Raw genomic sequence first — 19,368 nt, 5'->3', positions numbered from 1 at the left:
ACACATATGTGAGATGTCTGGAGATGAATTTTGTAAATTTGGAACCAGCAATACATAGAGAACAAAAAGTTATGTTTAGCTGGCTAGTGATATACACAAGACAGCACACAGGTAGACAGTATGTACTTTTTCAGGCAGCACCTGTAAAATATATATGAGGTTGACCTGCTTAAGGGACAACCAGTCAAAACTTTTACAGCTGCACTTCCTAAATGTTCTGCTCCCCTTCTTTCCTGTGCACATTCTAATGTTTCCCGTGCAACTAGGAATCTCGATAGAGACTATAGTTCAAGTATTTGTTGCTAGATGGTGTGGGTATGCTGAAGAAGCTCTTCGCAGCAGCAAGTTTCAGTTGTAAGCACTTCGCTGCATGGCGAGATGCGGACTGAACAATGACAAAATTGCTTGAGTTATCTTGTGATTCTGAGCATAGTGACACTGATTTTTCAAAAGACATTGTTAACAACAACTCTGAGAATTATGTTAATGAATAAATTTCAGAGAGTGCAGGTTACGAACATCTGGAACTAAATACTCTGTTTTTATTGAGGTTCAATTAAAAGTGCTTTCAGTACATAAATTCAGAGTTGTCTTATTTTCAAATACATGAATTTTTGTGGTAGAATCAGGAGAGGAGCAAGACCATCAGAAATCTATGGGTATGCAGTGGCATTATTCCTCCAGATATCCTCCTCAACAAATGTAAAAGACTATGAGTTATGGCGAGAGCTTTCCATGGTACAAATTCTGAGGAAGACTTTTCACTTAATTCTAATGGTGATTGTACACTCCTGCATATTACACAATGACATAACAAGAAAATCCCTATCAACTTCCTAGCTTATGACAATCACACATGGAGATAAGGCGGCAAACATCAGTGTCAAACCATGATCCCAATTCTTCTGACAACTGATTGAAAATCATTTTCCTAACAGGAAGGAAAGGAAAACAGAAACACTGTTTAGTGTGCTCTAGACTCAGAAAAGTGACAAGTTCATTGGAAAAGTGTGGAACAATGATGCAAGCTTGCAGTGTAGTGAGAGCAAAAGACGCACTGTGTAAATTACAGGGCTTCAAAATTGTGAGGGTACAGAATTCAGCTGAATTAAATTAGAAAATTTCCCCGTAAGCATTAGACGTGAAAATTTTCTATACCACCATTGTCTATAAATGGGCAAGCATGTATACACTTAATTTTCTAATAATTTTAATACTAAGTAAATATGACAAGAATTGTTATTTATATGTAGATGATGTCCTCTGTGTATCTTCAAATATTTCTTTTATTTTTTTATTATTTGTTTGAGATACTCCACAGGCAATATACTGCGGATGGAGTTTGATAGTAGAAATCCTACTTGCACAACAAGTAGAAATGAATCTACACATTTGTAAAGCCTGTTTTGTGTCAAAATGAGCCACTCAGTACTATTCTTACTCTGACAATGTTTCTTTGAAATTTGCCTACCTTATGTTCTAAAAGGGAGCTTTCAGGATTATTATGCTGTCTGTCATCTCTAGTTGACATTTCATTTATCTCTTAAAATGTTAATTATCCTATAAAATCAATCTTTTGTCTTTTACTAGTTGCTGGCAAATAATCTTGCTTTTGACAATATACAAATTACTAAAAATCTGTTACAGAAATTATATTTAAGATTATGAAATCATTTATTCTCCACAAAATATGTTTGCATATCAAATAACATTTCCACATAAAAATATCGTAGATTTGCTGGAATGTTATCTAACAAGCTCTTTGTGCTGTTGAAATGTAATACACTATGTGTCAAACGTATCCAGACACCTGCTGAAAATGACTTAAAAGTTCGAGGAGCTCTCCATCGGTATTGCTCGAATTCAATATGGTGTTGGCCCACAGCTTCCACACTCACAGGCATACGTTCAATCAGGTGCTGGAAGATTTCTTAGGGAATGCCAGCCCATTCATCACAGAGTGCTGCACTGAGGAGAGGTATCAATGTCAGTCAGTGAGGCCTGGCACGAAGGCAACAAATGCAGGTCTGCATTTCTTCAACCTGTCTGTGATGAGTTACTGGATCAGTACTGTTTGATATGTTATTACTGTTGGTAACCATTGGCGCAATGAATGATGGGAAGTGACCATGACAAGTCATGAGTCAGTTGTCAGTAGCCAATGAAAATGCTAGTTTGTAATTTTGTACAGTTCATAAATATGGGTATTTAGTTACACCACATCATCAAACGTTTTGGCAAGATTGAAAATATGTGTACAAGTAGATTACTGCAATAATGAAAGTATATCTCAGGCTGCACTCCATGTCAATCTACAATGACAATTGTATTTTCATTATGAAGTTCACTGATTTCACCTCCTCAAAACAGAACTGTCATATTGCAACGTAGCCTATGGCTCGGGCTACGCTACAGGTCAGTTTGTTAACACATCTACTTTACATTCTGGTCTCCATATTGAAAATAAGTCAATTCACTTGTTGCGCCAAAAGAAATCATTAGATTCTGCAATTCTCATCAGCTACTGTATATTAATTTCCCGACTGGCTGTAACTAACAAAAACAAACTGCCAACAGAAGCACATAACGGAAGAGTCTGATACACCATAAGTGCACTTTAGTCAAGCTGTCTGCCATCCTCTAATTACCATGTTATGATGGTAATACCAACAATAAAAATTCAAGAACACAAAAACCAACTTTAAAAAATGGACTGAAGTAGCACAATTAGTGATCGTTAGTGCTAAATAAAAAAATAGTGCCAACTCTTCTATGCTACAAGCTACACACGTTGGCATAAATCGGCAATCTTAGAAAATGATCTGAAGATGTCACAGCTCTATCATTGTGTGTAAACGTATAAACAGTTCGACTGGATGAGTTTATCTGAGAAGCTATTATCTGAGCCCTTATGTTCTCTAATGATGTCTCCAGCATCAGGTGGAGAACATTAGGCACAGAAATATGTCCCACGCTACAGCCATATAACAGGAGGATACGGCAAAACACCCAGGTGTTTGCAATGCAGAGTCCACTCACCCTCCCATCAGCAGCCAGCAGAATGGAGTCGGACTTGATGTCACGGTGGATGACACCCTGTGAGTGCAGGTAGGAGAGAGCGCGCAGGCACTGCCGGCACACCGTCGCGATCTGCTGCTCGTCCATGCGCTCGTGCGTCACGATGTCAGTCAGGGCGCCCCCCTCCAGGAACTCCATCACCACCCACAGCTCGTCCTGCACCAGGAAGCTGTCGTACATCTCCACGATGTTCGGGTGGTGGTAGTCACGCATTATCACCACCTGTGACAGAGGAGTAATGCTTTTCTTCAAAAGGCCTGCTAGAAATGTAAATTCTGTCACAACACAGTTTTAAACTGTTTGGAAGGTCAACACTAATTCAGTCACACAAATTGAAAGATGGTTGTTCGATAAATAATGACCCACAATTTAATCCTCAGAACACATTAATTCTCGAGAGTTACAGTTTGGTGACATTTTCACATCAACATTTCTTCAACATGTACTACTTTTTTTTTTTTTTCACAGTCTATCTCATTTTATGGCCATTTGCCCCAGCATTGTGTATGAGTGTTTCTTTCCTGTTGGTGAGAGGCCTCATCGTGTGCTTGTAGCATGTTTTCACTGCTCCTATTATTGCTCTCATCATGTTCAATAAACATCCCTTGAAGAGAATACTTACATCGCCCAAACAGATGGAAGTCTGAGGGCACCAGGTCTATCCTATAATGTGGATGAGGCGATAGTGTCCAACCCAATTTGGTGATTTGTCCTTGGGTTCTGAGACTTGCGTGAGACATGCATTGCCATGTTGGGACGAGATCTGTTTGTATTCTAGTTCAGACCAAACATGTCAGAAATGGCTCTTCAGTTTGTTTGGAGTCTTATTTATTTATTAAACCTGACTTGATTAGGGCCATTAAGATCTCTATCACACTGGATCATGGCTTCGCACATACAGTACCTTTTTTACATCATAGTTATCTGTTGTTGTTGTGGTCTACCTACCGCCACCTACAACCTTCTGAATCTGCTTAGTGTATTCATCTCTTGGTCTCCCTCTACAATTTTTACCCTCCACGCTGCCCTCCAACACTAAATTTGTGATCCCTTGATGCCTCAGAACATGTCCTACCAACCGGTCCCTTCTTCTTGTCAAGTTGTGCCACAAACTCCTCTTCTCCCCAATTCTATTCAATACCTCCTCATTAGTTATGTGATCTACCCATCTAATCTTCAGCATTCTTCTGTAACACCACATTTCGAAAGCTTCTATTCTCTTCTTGTCCAAACTATTTATCGTCCATGTTTCACTTCCATACATGGCTACACTCCATACAAATACTTTCAGAAACGACTTCCTGACACTTAAATCTATACTCGATGTTAACAAATTTCTCTTCTACAGAAACGCTTTCCTTGCCATTGCCAGTCTACATTTTATATCCTCTCCACTTCGACCATCATCAGTTATTTTGGTCCCCAAATAGCAAAACTCCTTTACAACTTTAAGTGTCTCATTTCCTAATCTAATACCCTCAGCATCACCCGAGCTAATTCGACTACATTCCATTATCCTCATTTTGCTTTTGTTGATGTTCATCTTATATCCTCCTTTCAAGACACTGTCCATTCCGTTCAACTGCTCTTCCAAGTCCTTTGCTGTCTCTGACAGAATTACAATGTCATCAATGAACCTCAACGTTTTTATTTCTTCTCCATGGACTTTAATACCTACTCCGAATTTTTCTTTTGTTTCCTTTACTGCTTGCTCAATATACAGATTGAATAACATTGGGGACAGGCTACAACCCTGTCTCACTCCCTTCCCAACCACTGCTTCCCTTTCATGCCCCTCAACTCTTATAACTGCCATCTGGTTTCTGTACAAATTGTAAATAGCCTTTCGCTTCCTGTATTTTACCCCTGCCACCTTCAGAATTTGAAAGAGAGTATTCCAGTCAACATTGTCAAAAGATTTCTCTAAGTCTACAAATGCTAGAAACGTAGGTTTGCCTTTCCTTAATCTTTCTTCTAAGATAAGTCGTAGGGTCAGTATTGCCTCACGTGTTCCAACATTTCTGCAGAATCCAAACTGATTTTCGCCGAGGTCGGCTTCTACCAGTTTTTCCATTCGTCTGTAAAGAATTCGCGTTAGTATTTTGCAGTTGTGACTTATTAAACTCATAGTTCGGTAATTTCCACATCTGTCAACACCTGCTTTCTTTGGAATTGGAATTATTACATTCTTCTTGAAGTCTGAGGGTATTTCACCTGTCTCATACATCTTGCTCACAAGATGGTAGAGTTTTGTCAGGGCTGGCTCTCCCAATGCTATCAGTAGTTCTAATGGAATGTTGTCTACTCCCAGGGCCTTGTTTCGACTTCAGTCTTTCAGTGCTCTGTAAAATTCTTCACGCAGTATCATATCTCCCATTTCATCTTCATCTATGTCCTCTTTCATATCCATAATATTTCCCTCAAGTACATCACCCTTGTATAGACCCTCTATATACTCCTCCCACCTTTCTGCTTTCCCTTCTTTGCCTATAACTCGTTTTCCATCTGAGCTCTTGATATTCATACAAGTGCTTCTCTTTTCTCTAAAGGTCTCTCTAATCCTGTAGGCAGTACCTATCTTACCCCTAGTGATATATGCCTCTACATCCTTACATTTGTCCTCTAGCCATCCCCACTTTGCCATTTTGCACTTCCTATCAATTTCATTTTTGAGACATTTGTATTCCTTTTTGCCTGCTCCATTTACTGCATTTTTATATTTTCTCCTTTCATCAATTAAATTCAATATCTCTTCTGTTACCCAAAGATTTCTACTAGCCCTCATCTTTTTACCTACTTGATCCTCACTTGATCGTCTGCTGCCGTCACTATTTCGTCTCTCAAACCTACCCATTCTTCTTCTACTGCATTTCTTTCCCCTGTTCCTGTCAATCATTCCCTAATGCTCTCTCTGAAACTCTCAACAACCTCTGGTTCTTTCAGTTTATTCAGGTCCCATCTCATTAAATTCCTTCCTTTTTGCAGTTTCTTCAGTTTCAATCTGCAGTTCATAACCAATAAGTTGTGGTCAGAGTCCACATCTGTCCCTGGTAATGTCTTATAGGTTACCTAAGAAATAACAATTTTAATATGACAAATAGTATTCAATGATTTGAGTGTTGTAAATAAAACTGACTATGAAATGGTTGGGCCTCGCAGTAGTTGTACTACTGCATCTGTAATAAAACTGGTTATGGTGAGATAAATGTACTAACCAATCTTGCATCATATGAAGTGACCCATTCCCAAGTTGAAGTTTCAAGGCACAGAAATCCACTACATATATCTACATGAGAATATATAAACCTCAACATAAATAAACATTTAATGTAATTACGATGACGATTATGGACTTCTTAAAATGATTAACAGTGATGAACAATTATTTGTACTTTATTTTTGAAATGCATGTACTGGGGACACAGTCTCGTTCACTGACAGTTTGAAAACAGACCAAGGTGCTGAGGCCGGGGTATACGGAGTGCAGCCAAGGCTGAAGAGTGCAATCTCTCTAGGGAAGATGGCCACTGTGTTTCAAGCAGAAGTATCTGCTATCAGGGTGTGCATGGAGGAGAATTTGTGGAGGTGCTACAGAGGTTGTAGCATTTTCATTTATTCAGACAGCCAAGCAGCCCTGAAAACACTGGCAGCCTCTGCAACAAGATCAAAGATTGTGGCAAAATGCCACAAAGTCCTTGTGGAGCTAGGGGAAAGCAATAGGATAAACCTATTGTGGATCCCTAGTCACTCAGAGATTGGTGGTAATGAGTAAGCCGATAGGTTGGCCAGGATAGGGGCAATGACACAATTTATTGGACAGGAACCTGTCCTGGTAATCACCAAGGCAATGATCAAAATAAAACTATGAGACTGGACAATGATACAGCATGTAGAATATTGGGCTAAGATTCTAAAGCAAAAATATGGCAAGGTATTGATGCCGAAGCCATGTTCTAGGAGAAGTCTCTCAATCCTGGGCTTGAACAGGAGAACTCATGGTTGGACTATTGACAGGCCAGAGGTTAGGACAGAGGTTAGGTGTGGAAGACAGAATGCATGCATGTACACCGGTATCAAATTTAAGAACCTTGAGGCGAGACTCGCTAAAGTTGTAAGGGAATAAAAGGACACTAAGAAACTTCTTGCACTTAACCAAAACCGGATAGAGAATAGAATTAGTGCCATTAAGATACAAGCCGAGATGGTTGTTATTGAAGAAGGTGCTGTAGGAAACAAGAGGAAGAATAACAACAAAGCATATATAAAACCACATGATATTCAGAGCCCCGATTAGTATCCTTCGAGATGTCAACAAAGCAAAGTCATTCAGGCGCACAAAGCACTTTGAGAGAAATTACATTTGCTTAAGTTGGGGCATATCGATCGCGAAACTTTTAAACCTGTTACCGAATCTATCACCAAGATGGCTTCGCGTGATAATGATCCAATCACTGAATTCACCAACTAGTATCCGGCCATTAAGGTAGAACATTTGGTGTCATTAAATCATTCAGGTGCGCAAAGCAGTTCGAGAGAAATTCTGTTTGCTTCAGTTGGGGAATTTCAAAAAACACCTACATACAATGGAGATAATAGAAGAAGACCTCAAAAGTAGGATGAGTGGTGTGGGCGATGAAACTGCATCACATTTGGTCTTTGAAATCAAGGCATTGGAGATTAAAAGACAAAATATTTAGATCAACCAGACCTGAAGAAATTGTATATAGCAAAGCACTGGCAAAGGATCTCCTTGCACTGTTCAAGGGCATTGGTTGGCTTTACTAGAGGCACAGGAAACGATACCACATAATAAACTCTGTTTCGGTGCGGGCAGCAATGGGCTTGACCAATGTTGTTTTTGCTTCCCTGATAAAATCAGATCAAATCAAGTTTCCCATTTCACTGATTCATGTTGTAAAAAATAATATACCAATATAAGAAGCATGAGACTACAGCAATTTCTGCCTCAATATTGCAATAATTGTATTGTAAATTGAGAGATCCGTGACAAATTAATAGTAATGGCAAGAAAACAAATAAATGGACCAGAGGGTACAAACTACAATGGAAGAAATGTTAGGTCTATTCAAAAAATTCTGAAACATTTGTAATCTTGTGCCAATGGTATGTTGGAACAAAATGTGAATGGCATCACTGCAGAAGCCTGTGTTTAATATGTAACTAATGGAAGCTTCATCTTTGTATGTCTGTTATTACTTACTGTTCAGTGCTGTATCAAGTAGAACATTGTGTCACACAGTCTGCGAAATTCAAGGTGGCAGAGTTAGACGAGCAACGCACCTGCATTAAATTTTGCATGAAACTCGAGAAAACCTTTACAGAGATACATCAAATGATGCGGCAAGCCTAGAGTGATGAGTTTTTAAGATGTACTCAGTGTTACAAATGGTTCACATGATTTAAAAATGGCTGGGCAGAAGTTAAAGATGACACACATTCAGCATGCCCTTCGACGTCTACTTACAACGCTCATGTCAAGAATGTCAACGGAATTGTGAGTGCCAATCGAAGACAGACTGTCAGAGACACTGCAGAAGAGTTCAGTTGGATCATGTCATGAAATTGTGACACCGCATCTCGGAATGCATCGTCTTGTTGCCAAGTTTGTCCCACACCTCATGAGTCAAGACCAGAAAGATCTTTGCCTCGCAATCTGTGAAGAGCTTTTGGATCCCACAAATGAGAATGAGATGTTCCTTAAGAGAATCATAACTGGTAATGAGATGTTTGTTTATGGTTATGATGTTGAGACCAAGGTCAAGTATGAAAGCTGATAGTTTTCTTTAACTTTGAAGTATTAAAGTGCACGTCATATATCTTGGCGGCCGAATTTAGGTTCGTTCTGCGCATCTGACGTCACAAAACACAGTCAGCCAATGAACAGAGAACGACGTTGCCAGATCTCGACTGCAGTGCAGAGCACGGACGAGTGTCTTCAGTTTTAGAAACGTTCAGTCATAAATAAAGTAATAGAACAAAAGCAATGTCTTGATAGCAGACTTTCTTTTATAGAAAGTTTGGAAAAAAGCATTCTTTATACCAATTGCTTCATATTCTATTAATTAATTAAACCAAACAAGCAATAAGACTCCTAATTCAGGCGATAGCAAGGAAAGGTGTTTGTTTCAATCTCACGAACTGCTTTTTCGCAATAAAGAACAGCGGTAATTGTTTATTTCCTACTGTACTTCGACGAAGCGTGAGTAATTCATAGTCATACCAACAGTGTTTATAAGTAGTTGCGTGCGGTGTTAAAGTCCTTATAGAGTTACACCATTCAACAAGCTGAGGTAGCGTAACGGTTAAGGTGTTGGGGTGCCAAGTGAAAGGTTATGAGTTCAAACCTTGTGCGGTGCTTAATATTTTCTTTATTTAAAAACAATATTGGAGTGCCTTACTTCACGAATTTTATTCGTTTGAATGAAATTTCTAGTGCTTTGCCTCTTCATTAACTTTTTCGCTGCTGCAGACACGTGCTCCCCGCATTCCGCGCTGTGTGCGATTTTGTCATCACTGCACTTCTCGCCTGTGCAGACACATGGTGTTCCCATTGCTTTGAAACACTTATCATTCGATTTCACAAAAACTATTTGGCAAAAAAATTCGATTTTTACACGTCTTCTTGACTGATACCTTTCCCCCATAAATGACTTAATTTTGTTTTGATGCGCAGCATTAAATGTAGTAAACCATTGCACGAAATTTTGAAGAGTTTGCAGAGGTAAAAGTCCATAGCGTATACTTTCCGTATGGTCGATTTTAGTTGCCACAATGTTGAGAATGAAATGTGGACAAGATACCTAAATTTCATATAATATTTACTGTATAACAATATCTCATTTAATTTAAGTACGACATAGGTGTCGTATGTAATATTGAGAAATATTCCATCTTTCGCGACTGTAATAAAAGTATTATTTACACCGGACGCGTTTGGCTTTATTTTAAAGCACTTCTATCAAGGAAAGGTATGGCACATTCACAATGGTACTCATGTTCTCTTTCTTGTTTTTGTTCCACAGTCGCAGTTTTACCAATGGTAAATAATGTAATAATGTAATAAGGGGCTTATTTAGACCAGACGCGTTTCTCTCTTTTGAAGCATCTTCAGTGGACAGTATTTTGTCTCCTCCATTGCCAAGTCACCTTTCGTAGTTTTGTGCTGCGGTAACACAATATTCAACGTTTGTGTTGGCTGATTAGTGTTTTAGCAAATAAATGATGTTTGTGTGTGCCACACACAAAAATTATATTTGACGTAGCTCAGAGCACTTCACTGATAGACGGTATATTCAAGTCCTAATGTTTTTGTAAGTTTAATGTATTTTGTCTACTTCCTTTTGATTGATTGAAGTGCTTTAAAATAACGCCAAACGTGCTCAGTGTAAATAAAACTTTTGTTACAGTCGCGAAAGACGGAATATTTCTCAATATTACATACGACACCTATGTGGTACTTAAATGAGCTACTGTTATACAGTAAATTTTATATGAAATTTAGGTATCTTGTCCACATTTCATTCTCAACATTGAGGCAACTAAAATCGACCATACGGAAAGTATACTCTATGGACTTTTACCTCTGCAAACTCTTCAAAATTTCGTGCAATGGTTTACTATATTTAATGCTGCATAATAACTGCGTTGAACATCGAAACAAAATTAAGTCCTTTATGGGGGGAATGTATCAGTCAAGAAGATGTGTAAAAATCAAATTTTTGGGCCAAATAGTTTTTGTGGAATCGATTGATAAGAGTGTCAAAGCAGTCGGAACACGATGTGTCTGCACAGGCGAGCAATGACAAAATCGCGCACAGCGCGGAATGCAGGGAGCTAGTCTTTGTAGCAGCGAAAGGGTTAATGCGGCCGTGGTGGCTTTACTTCATGAACTGCGCGCTCCCCCCTAAACGTAAGCATGCGAACTATGCTATACTATGGCGCTGCTTCTATTGGCGCGTGCGTCATGTGCAACTGGCAACGCAGCAATCTCCCGCGTCTGGGCGGGCATGCGCGAGCCACCAAGATAAAAGAATTGAACTATAGTTCATCATGAATTTGTGCCACAGGGACAAACTGTTATCAGGACATGTTGCGATGCCTGTGAGAAAATGTGAGAAGGAAATGGCCAGAAATGTGTCAAAGTAATTCATGGCTCTTGCATCACAATAACTCACCCATGCATTCATCCCTGTTGGAGCATGTCTATTGCACAAAAACTGAAATCACTGCACTGTCTCATTCTCTGTACTCTCCAGACCTGCTCCCCCCTCCCCACTTTTTTTTTTTTTCCCCAAAGTTGAAAATCCCATTGAAAGGACAAAGATTTGCAACAACAAATGAGGTAAAAGAAAATTTGTAAACAGCACTTCATGCAATTCAGCAAGAAGCGTACCAAGACTGCATTGGGAATAGTGTATTAATAGTGGAGGAGAGTATTTTGAAGGAGACCATGCACAATACATGAAACATAAGTGTAGAAAAATTTTGTGGACAAAGTTCTGGAATTTTTTTGAAAACACCTTATAGTTGTAACTGTTCCAAAATTTACATCAAAGTAGGAAGAGAGGAAGGTTAGGATTTAATGTCCCTCCAATCACATGGTCATTAAAGGCTTTGAAACACAAGTTCAGATGAGGAAGGACGTTGGCCGTGTTCTTTTCAAATGAAGCATTCCACCAGCTGATTTAAGCAATTTAGAGAAATCAAGGAAAAACACAAATCCGGATGGCCTGAAGGAAATTTAAATTGTTGTCTTCTCAAATACAAGTCAAATGTACTAGCCAGCCGAATGGGTGGTCAATGGATCAAGGAAGCTTTTCGCTGGATTGCAAAAGATAAGACCAAAGCAATGAAATGATGGAAGTTGGGTAGGGGGCATGCAGGAGTAACATGGCTGTGTATGGCTGAGGAATGCAATGCATGGACAGGCCTTTATTCAATTGTGGATGTTAAATATCTGCTGCTGCTGCTGATGATGATGATGACAAATATCAATACCATCCAACAAACAAAATACACAAAAACTTGCCTCATTGAATAGAAGTTCCCGCCGCTGCTGTTTCCGGAGATCCATCTTTTTGACAGCAACCTGGCGGCCTGTCGACTTCTCCACAGCAATGCACACAGTTCCTGTAGAGCCTTCACCAATTTTGGTGAACTGCTCCAGGTTTTCACGTGGATCACCTGGGCTCACCACCATTTGAAGAGCAGCCCTGAACTGTGACAAAATGAGAATAACACCTGACATTAGCTTTTATACACTAAATTATGCTGAATAGCAATCAATAAATAGTAAAAACAGTATTAAAGACTATAATAATTTTAAAAATCATGGAGATACAAATTTGCACCCACACCTGCGAAGAAAGATAACTATCTTTCCTTTGGAACTGTAGGTACACGATGTTGAGAGTGGTTTATACCATTTTTGGTTATATTTCAAATAATGATTAGGTCAACAGCTCAATTATTATAAATAAAATTGATACAGGCAAAGGCTAAACATTCCGTAATTAACAAACTTTCACATTTTTCTTGAATCTGATATTAGATACAATATTGGATAGCAATTAAATATGCTGCCTATATAAAAAGTAAGATATAATGAAAAAAGGAAATGATCCAAAACGTTTAATAACATAAAAAAGGGAAACTTAAGGTAAACATGAACACTACTCAGGGATTAGGCGTTAGGCCTATTACAAGTGGACAACTGCTGCCTAAAAGGTAGTACAAGGAGCAATCTTCAATAGTGGAATAGGTGATCAGCATGTCACCAAACCCTCCAGCATTTGTTGCCAGTATATGAATCCTGGAAATACTGCTACTTTTGCAGCTCCTCATCTGGTCCCAAGAGGCTCAGTGGACCATGCTTCACACCTCTCTACCTGAAAAAAATCTCTGGTGGTACACGGAATAGAACACAGGCCTTTTCAAAGGTAACAGCCTGACATCAAGTTAGTGAAACCACTAAAAATCTATATCGGAACGACTAGATAGGGATCTGAGCTCCACTGCTCCAGAAGAAAGGTCCAGTGCTTTAACCATGGCACCACCTCAACAGTGATAATGTTTGTTACACACATTCAGAATTTATATCCCTACCAATAACTGAAGGTGGACAGACTTGGAGTGTAACAACAACTTTGGAGGTGCATTCAATGAATTGAAGTTTTATCCACAGAACTATAAGTTTTCATCAAATGTAAAATCAGTTAAGAGGATGGAATCTTATCCATACATTCAGTGAGACTGCAGTTATCTATGAAATGTTACCTTGAGACAGTAAATTAATGGAGTGATGGGGTGGGGGCATCTACATCTACCTCTACATGGATACTTTGCAAATCACATTCAAGTGCCTGGCAGAGGGTTCATCGAACCACCTTCACAATTCTCTATTAATCTCATATAGCGCACGGAAAGAATGAACACCTATATCTTTCCGTACAAGCTCTGATTTCCCTTATTTTATCGTGGTGATCGTTCCGCCCTATGTAGGTCGGTATCAACAAAATATTTTTGCGTTCAGAGGAGAAAGTTGGTGATTGGAATTTCGTGAGAAGATTCCATCGCCAACGAAAAACGCCTTTCTTTTAATGATTTCCAGCCCAAATCCTGTATCATTTCTGTGGCACTCTCTTCCATATTTCGCGACAATACAAAACGTGCTGCCTTTTTCAATGTACTCCGTCAGTAAGGATCCCACACCGCACAGCAGTATTCTAAAAGAGGACAGACAAGCGTAGTGTAGGCAGCCTCCTTAGTAGGTCTGTTACATTTTTTAAGCATCCTACCAATAAAACGAAGTCTTTGGTTAGCCTTCCCCCAACATTTTCTATGTGTTCCTTCCAATTTAAGCTGTTCGTAATTATAATACCTAGGTATTTAGTTGAATTTACAGCTTTTAGATTAGACTGATTTATCATGTAACCGAAGTTTAACGAGTTCCTTTTAGCACTCATGTGGATGACCTCACACTTTTCGTTATTTAGGGTCTACTGCCACTATTCGCACCATTCAGATATCTTTTCTAAATTGTTTTGCAGTTTGTTTTGATCCTCTGATGACTTTATTAGTCAATAAATGACAGCGTCATCTGAAAAAAACTGAAGATGGCTACTCAGATTGTCTACAAAATCGTTTATATAGATAAGGAACAGCAAACGGCCTATAACACTACCTTGGGGAATGTCAGAAATCACTTCTGTTGTACTCGATGACTTTCCATCAATTACTACAAACTGTGACCTCTCTGACATGAAATCACAAATCCAGCCACGTAACTGACACGATATTCCATAAGCATGCAATTTCACTATGAGCTGCTTGTGTGGTACAGTGTCAAAAGCCTTCCAGAAATACAGAAATACGGAATCGATCTGAAATCCCTTGTCAATAGCACTCAACACTTCATGTGAATAAAGAGCTAGTTGTGTTTCACAGGAACGATGTTTTCTAAACCCATGTTGACTGTGTGTCAATAGACCATTTTCTTTGAGGTAATTCATAATGTTCGAACACAATATATGTTCTAAAATCCTGCTGCATATCGACATTAACGATATGGGCCTGAAATTTAGTGGATTACTCCTACTACCTTTCTTGAATACTGGTGTCACCTGTGCAACCTTCCAGTCTTTGGGTACGGATCTTTCGTTGAGCAAACGGTTGTATATGATTGTTAAGTATGGAGCTAATGCATCAGCATACTCCTAAAGGAACCTAACTGGTATACAGTCTGGACCAGAAGACTTGCTTTTATTAAGAGATTTAAGTTGCTTCACTAATCTGAGGGTATTTACTTCTACGTTACTCATGTTGGCAGCTGTTCTCGATTCGAATTCTGCAATATTTACTTCGTCTTCTTTTGTGAAGGCAGTTCTGAATGCTGTGTTTAGTAACTCTGCTTTGGCAGCACTGTCTTCGATAGTATCTCCATTGCTATTGCACAGAGAAGGCTTTGATTGTTTCTTGCCACTAAAATACTTCACATACAACCAGGATCTCTTTGGATTTTCTGCCAGGTTTTGAGACAAAGTTTCGTTGTGGAAACTGTTATAGGCATCTTGCATTGAAGTCCGTGCTAAATTTCAAGCTTCTGTAAAAGATCGCCAATCTTGGGGATTTTGGGTCTGTTTTAATTTGGCATGTTTGTTTCATTGTTTCTGCAACACTGTTCTAACCCTTTTTGTGTACCAAGGAGGATCAGCTCCGTCGTTTGTTAATTTATCTTTATATATATATATATATATATAATTCTACTGTACGTGTGTATGTCACTGAACTACTCCTAAACAGCTGGACTGATTTGAATGAATTTTTTTGTATGCATTTGGGTGGCGTCCTGGACGGTTTAGATTCACAAATCAGCCCGGCAGATGGCGCTGCAATCGCTATCTAGAATATTTATCTATACTGCAATTGAACGGCTGGATTGACTTGAATGAATTTTTGTGTATACATTCAAGTGGGGGGCCTGGAAAATTTACATTCTTAAATCAGCACGGTAGGCAGTGTTGCATTTTTGTGTGCAATATTGAGCATATTATATTCAGATATAAGTTACGTGCATAGGATTTCGTTAATTTTCGACATTTTTATTTGAGTGTATTATATTATGTGTGTTTCGTTATTTTGACATTTTCATTTTTTTGTACGGTGTCTTTTGATAATTTCAGGTGTCACACTTCAGTGAATATTAAGTGTATTATATTCACATATAAGTTACGTACATAAAACAACGCCACAAGGAGGAAATATTGGTCGATAGACTCGGAATTCACAATTAGTCCAGAACCATCAGTTAAATAGATCATCAGAAGATCAGTTGACGGACAATGAAAATTTAAGAAACCAGGCTGCAATCAGACGTGCTAATGAAAGTCAAGAGCAACACAACGAACACCTTACAGCTAATGCATTGAGACAAAGACTGGCCCATCAACAAGTCACTGACACAGTCAGAATACGTGAACAACAGTGTTTGCAAGTGTATCGCGCATTGACACATGTATCACTTCTTCGCCTTGCATTTGAATATGAGTCGGACATCGACTATTCGTCATATTCACAAATTGTAATCGGTGCTCTGAACAAACAATGCCAACATTGTCATGCACTCAAAGACAAAGGTGAATCGGCCGGTTTCTCTTGCACATCTGGAAAAGTTGTATTGCCACCACTGAATTCGCCGGCATAACCATTGAAAACTCTATTGGCTGGAGCTACATCTCAATATAAATTGTTTTTGAATACATTTGCAAATTCAATTCGTGCTTTCAAATGACATCATTTGGAGAAACAAAAATCGTTCAGAACGAGGATGGTCGCAATTTTCAATCAACGTTTAAGATTCACGGCCAAGTGTCATCAAATTGGTTCTTTAATGCCGATGCTCGATACCGATTCAAAATTTCTGCAAATCTACTTCATGGGTGATGAGGAGCAGCAAATAACTGCACGCTGCCAATGCAACCATATCGAGCAGATGGAGGAGTGAGAAATTGTGGGTATTTTAGAACCGTTTTTACAGAATCACAACCAGTTGGTCCAGTTGTTCACTACATTTTCAAACAGACTGCAAAACGACAACTATATGATCGTCATCAAAGCAGACAAAGTACCATCTGGGCAGCACGCAGGCCGATATAATGCACCGATCATTAATGAAGTTGCAGTTGTTATGGTTGGCGACGCATTTGAACGTCGAGATATACGAATCCATCGCAGAGAACACAGTGCATACGACTGAAGCCAGTCATCGTTCTTACGACGCTTTTCAGTATCCATTGATATTTTGGGAAGGAGAAGATGGATATCATTTAAATATCAAACAAAGAAACCCAGCAACAGGTAAAATCTACACATGTCATTACCTAATATTTTATTTTTATGCACGATTAATTTCTTTGTCTTAATTATATTTTTACATTGCAGGTGCAGAAACCAGCAAGAACGTGAGCGTGATGAACTTCTACGCATATCGGTTGATGATTTGTGCCAATGAAGACAATAATATTCTCCGATACCACCAGCTGTTTCATCAATATATCGTTCATATGTATGAATATATATGAATAAAAAAATAGGAGTGCGGGTTAGCTACTACAAACAGCATAGTGAACGCATTATTGTGGCCAAGATAGACACAAAGCCCATGCCTACTACAGTAGTACAAGTTTATATGCCAACTAGCTCTGCAGATGATGAAGAAATTGATGAAATGTATGACGAGATAAAAGAAATTATTCAGGTAGTGAAGGGGAGACGAAAATTTAATAGTCATGGGTGACTGGAATTCGTCAGTAGGAAAAGGGAGAGAAGGAAACATAGTAGATGAATATGGATTGGGGGGAAGAAATGAAAGAGGAAGCCACCTTGTAGAATTTTGCACCGAGCATAACTTAATCATAGCTAACACTTGGTTCAAGAATCATAAAAGAAGGTTGTATACCTGGAAGAATCCTGGAGATACTAAAAGGTATCAGATAGATTATATAATGGTAAGACAGAGATTGAGGAACCATGTTTTAAATTGTAAGACATTTCCAGGGGCAGATGTGGATTCTGACCACAATCTATTGGTTATGAACTGTAGATTGAAACTGAAGAAACTGCAAAAAGGTGGGAATTTAAGGAGATGGGACCTGGATAAACTGAAAGAACCAGAGGTTGTAGAGAGTTTCAGGGAGAGCATAAGGGAACAATTGACAGGAATGGGGGAAAGAAATACAGTAGAAGAAGAATGGGTAGCTCTGAGGGATGAAGTAGTGAAGGCAGCAGAGGATCAATTAGGTAAAAAGACGAGGGCTAATAGAAATCCTTGGGTAACAGAAGAAATATTGAATTTAATTGATGAAAGGAGAAAATATAAAAATGCAGTAAATGAAGCAGGCAAAAAGGAATACAAACGTCTCAAAAATGAGATCGACAGGAAGTGCAAAATGGCTAAGCAGGGATGGCTAGAGGACAAATGTAAGGATGTAGAGGCTTGTCTCACTAGGGGTAAGATAGATACTGCCTACAGGAAAATTAAAGAGACCTTTGGAGAGAAGAGAACCACTTGTATGAACATCAAGAGCTCAGATGGAAACCCAGTTCTAAGCAAAGAAGGGAAGGCAGAAAGGTGGAAGGAGTATATAGAGGGTTTATACAACGGCAATGTACTTGAGGACAATATTATGGAAATGGAAGAGGATGTAGATGAAGATGAAATGGGAGATAAGATACTGCGTGAAGAGTTTGACAGAGCACTGAAAGACCTGAGTCGAAACAAGGCCCCGGGAGTAGACAACATTCCATTAGAACTACTGATGGCCTTGGGAGAGCCAGTCATGACAAAACTCTACCATCTGCTGAGCAAGATGTATGAGACAGGCGAAATACCCACAGACTTCAAGAAGAATATAATAATTCCAATCCCAAAGAAAGCAGGTGTTGACAGATGTGAAAATTACCGAACTATCAGTTTAATAAGTCACAGCTGCAAAATACTAACACGAATTCTTTACAGACGAATGGAAAAACTAGTAGAAGCCGGCCTCGGGGAAGATCAGTTTGGATTCTGGGACACGTGAGGCAATACTGACCTTACGACTTACCTTAGAAGAAAGATTAAGGAAAGGCAATCCTACGTTTCTAGCATTTGTAGACTTAGAGAAAGCTTTTGACAATGTTGACTGGAATACTCTCTTTCAAATTCTAAAGGTGGCAGGGGTAAAATACAGGGAGCGAAAGGCTATTTACAATTTGTACAGAAACCAGATGGCAGTTACAAGAGTCGAGGGGCATGAAAGGGAAGCAGTGGTTGGGAAGGGAGTGAGACAGAGTTGTAGCCTCTCCCCGATGCTATTCAATCTGTATATTGAGCAAGCAGTAAAGGAAACAAAAGAAAAATTTGGAGTAGGTATTAAAATCCATGGAGAAGAAATAAAAACTTTGAGGTTCATTGATGACATTGTAATTCTGTCAGAGACAGCAAAGGACTTGGAAGAGCAGTTGAACGGAATGGACAGTGTCTTGAAAGGAGGGTATAAGATGAACATCAACAAAAGCAAAACGAGGATAATGGAATGTAGTCGAATTAAGTCAGGTGATTCTGAGGGAATTAGATTAGGAAATGAGACACTTAAAGTAGTAAATGAGTTTTGCTATTTGGGGAGCAAAATAACTGATGATGGTTGAAGTAGAAAGGATATAAAATGTAGACTGGCAATGGCAAGGAAAGCGTTTCTGAAGAAGAGAAATTTGTTAAGATCGAGTATTGAT

General features: G+C 39.0%; 1 protein-coding gene across 1 annotated transcript in view; it reads right to left on the bottom strand.

Moving 5' to 3' along the window:
• The window catches only part of LOC126210521 (serine/threonine-protein kinase PAK mbt), a 116,676-nt gene that overhangs the window by 21,012 nt on the left and 76,296 nt on the right, over positions 1 to 19,368 (bottom strand). Inside the window, exons 5-6 of the mRNA XM_049939768.1 lie at positions 12,128 to 12,316; positions 3,040 to 3,300 (exon numbers count right to left, since the gene is read on the bottom strand). Coding sequence (XP_049795725.1) covers positions 3,040 to 3,300; positions 12,128 to 12,316 — 450 coding nt within the window. The remainder of the gene's footprint in view (positions 1 to 3,039; positions 3,301 to 12,127; positions 12,317 to 19,368) is intronic.

The sequence above is a fragment of the Schistocerca nitens genome, chromosome 10 (genome assembly GCF_023898315.1).
Source record: "Schistocerca nitens isolate TAMUIC-IGC-003100 chromosome 10, iqSchNite1.1, whole genome shotgun sequence".
Lineage (NCBI taxonomy): Eukaryota > Metazoa > Arthropoda > Insecta > Orthoptera > Acrididae > Schistocerca > Schistocerca nitens.
Note: the sequence above shows the minus strand (reverse complement) of the source record. Positions and strands in the feature narration are given on the sequence as shown.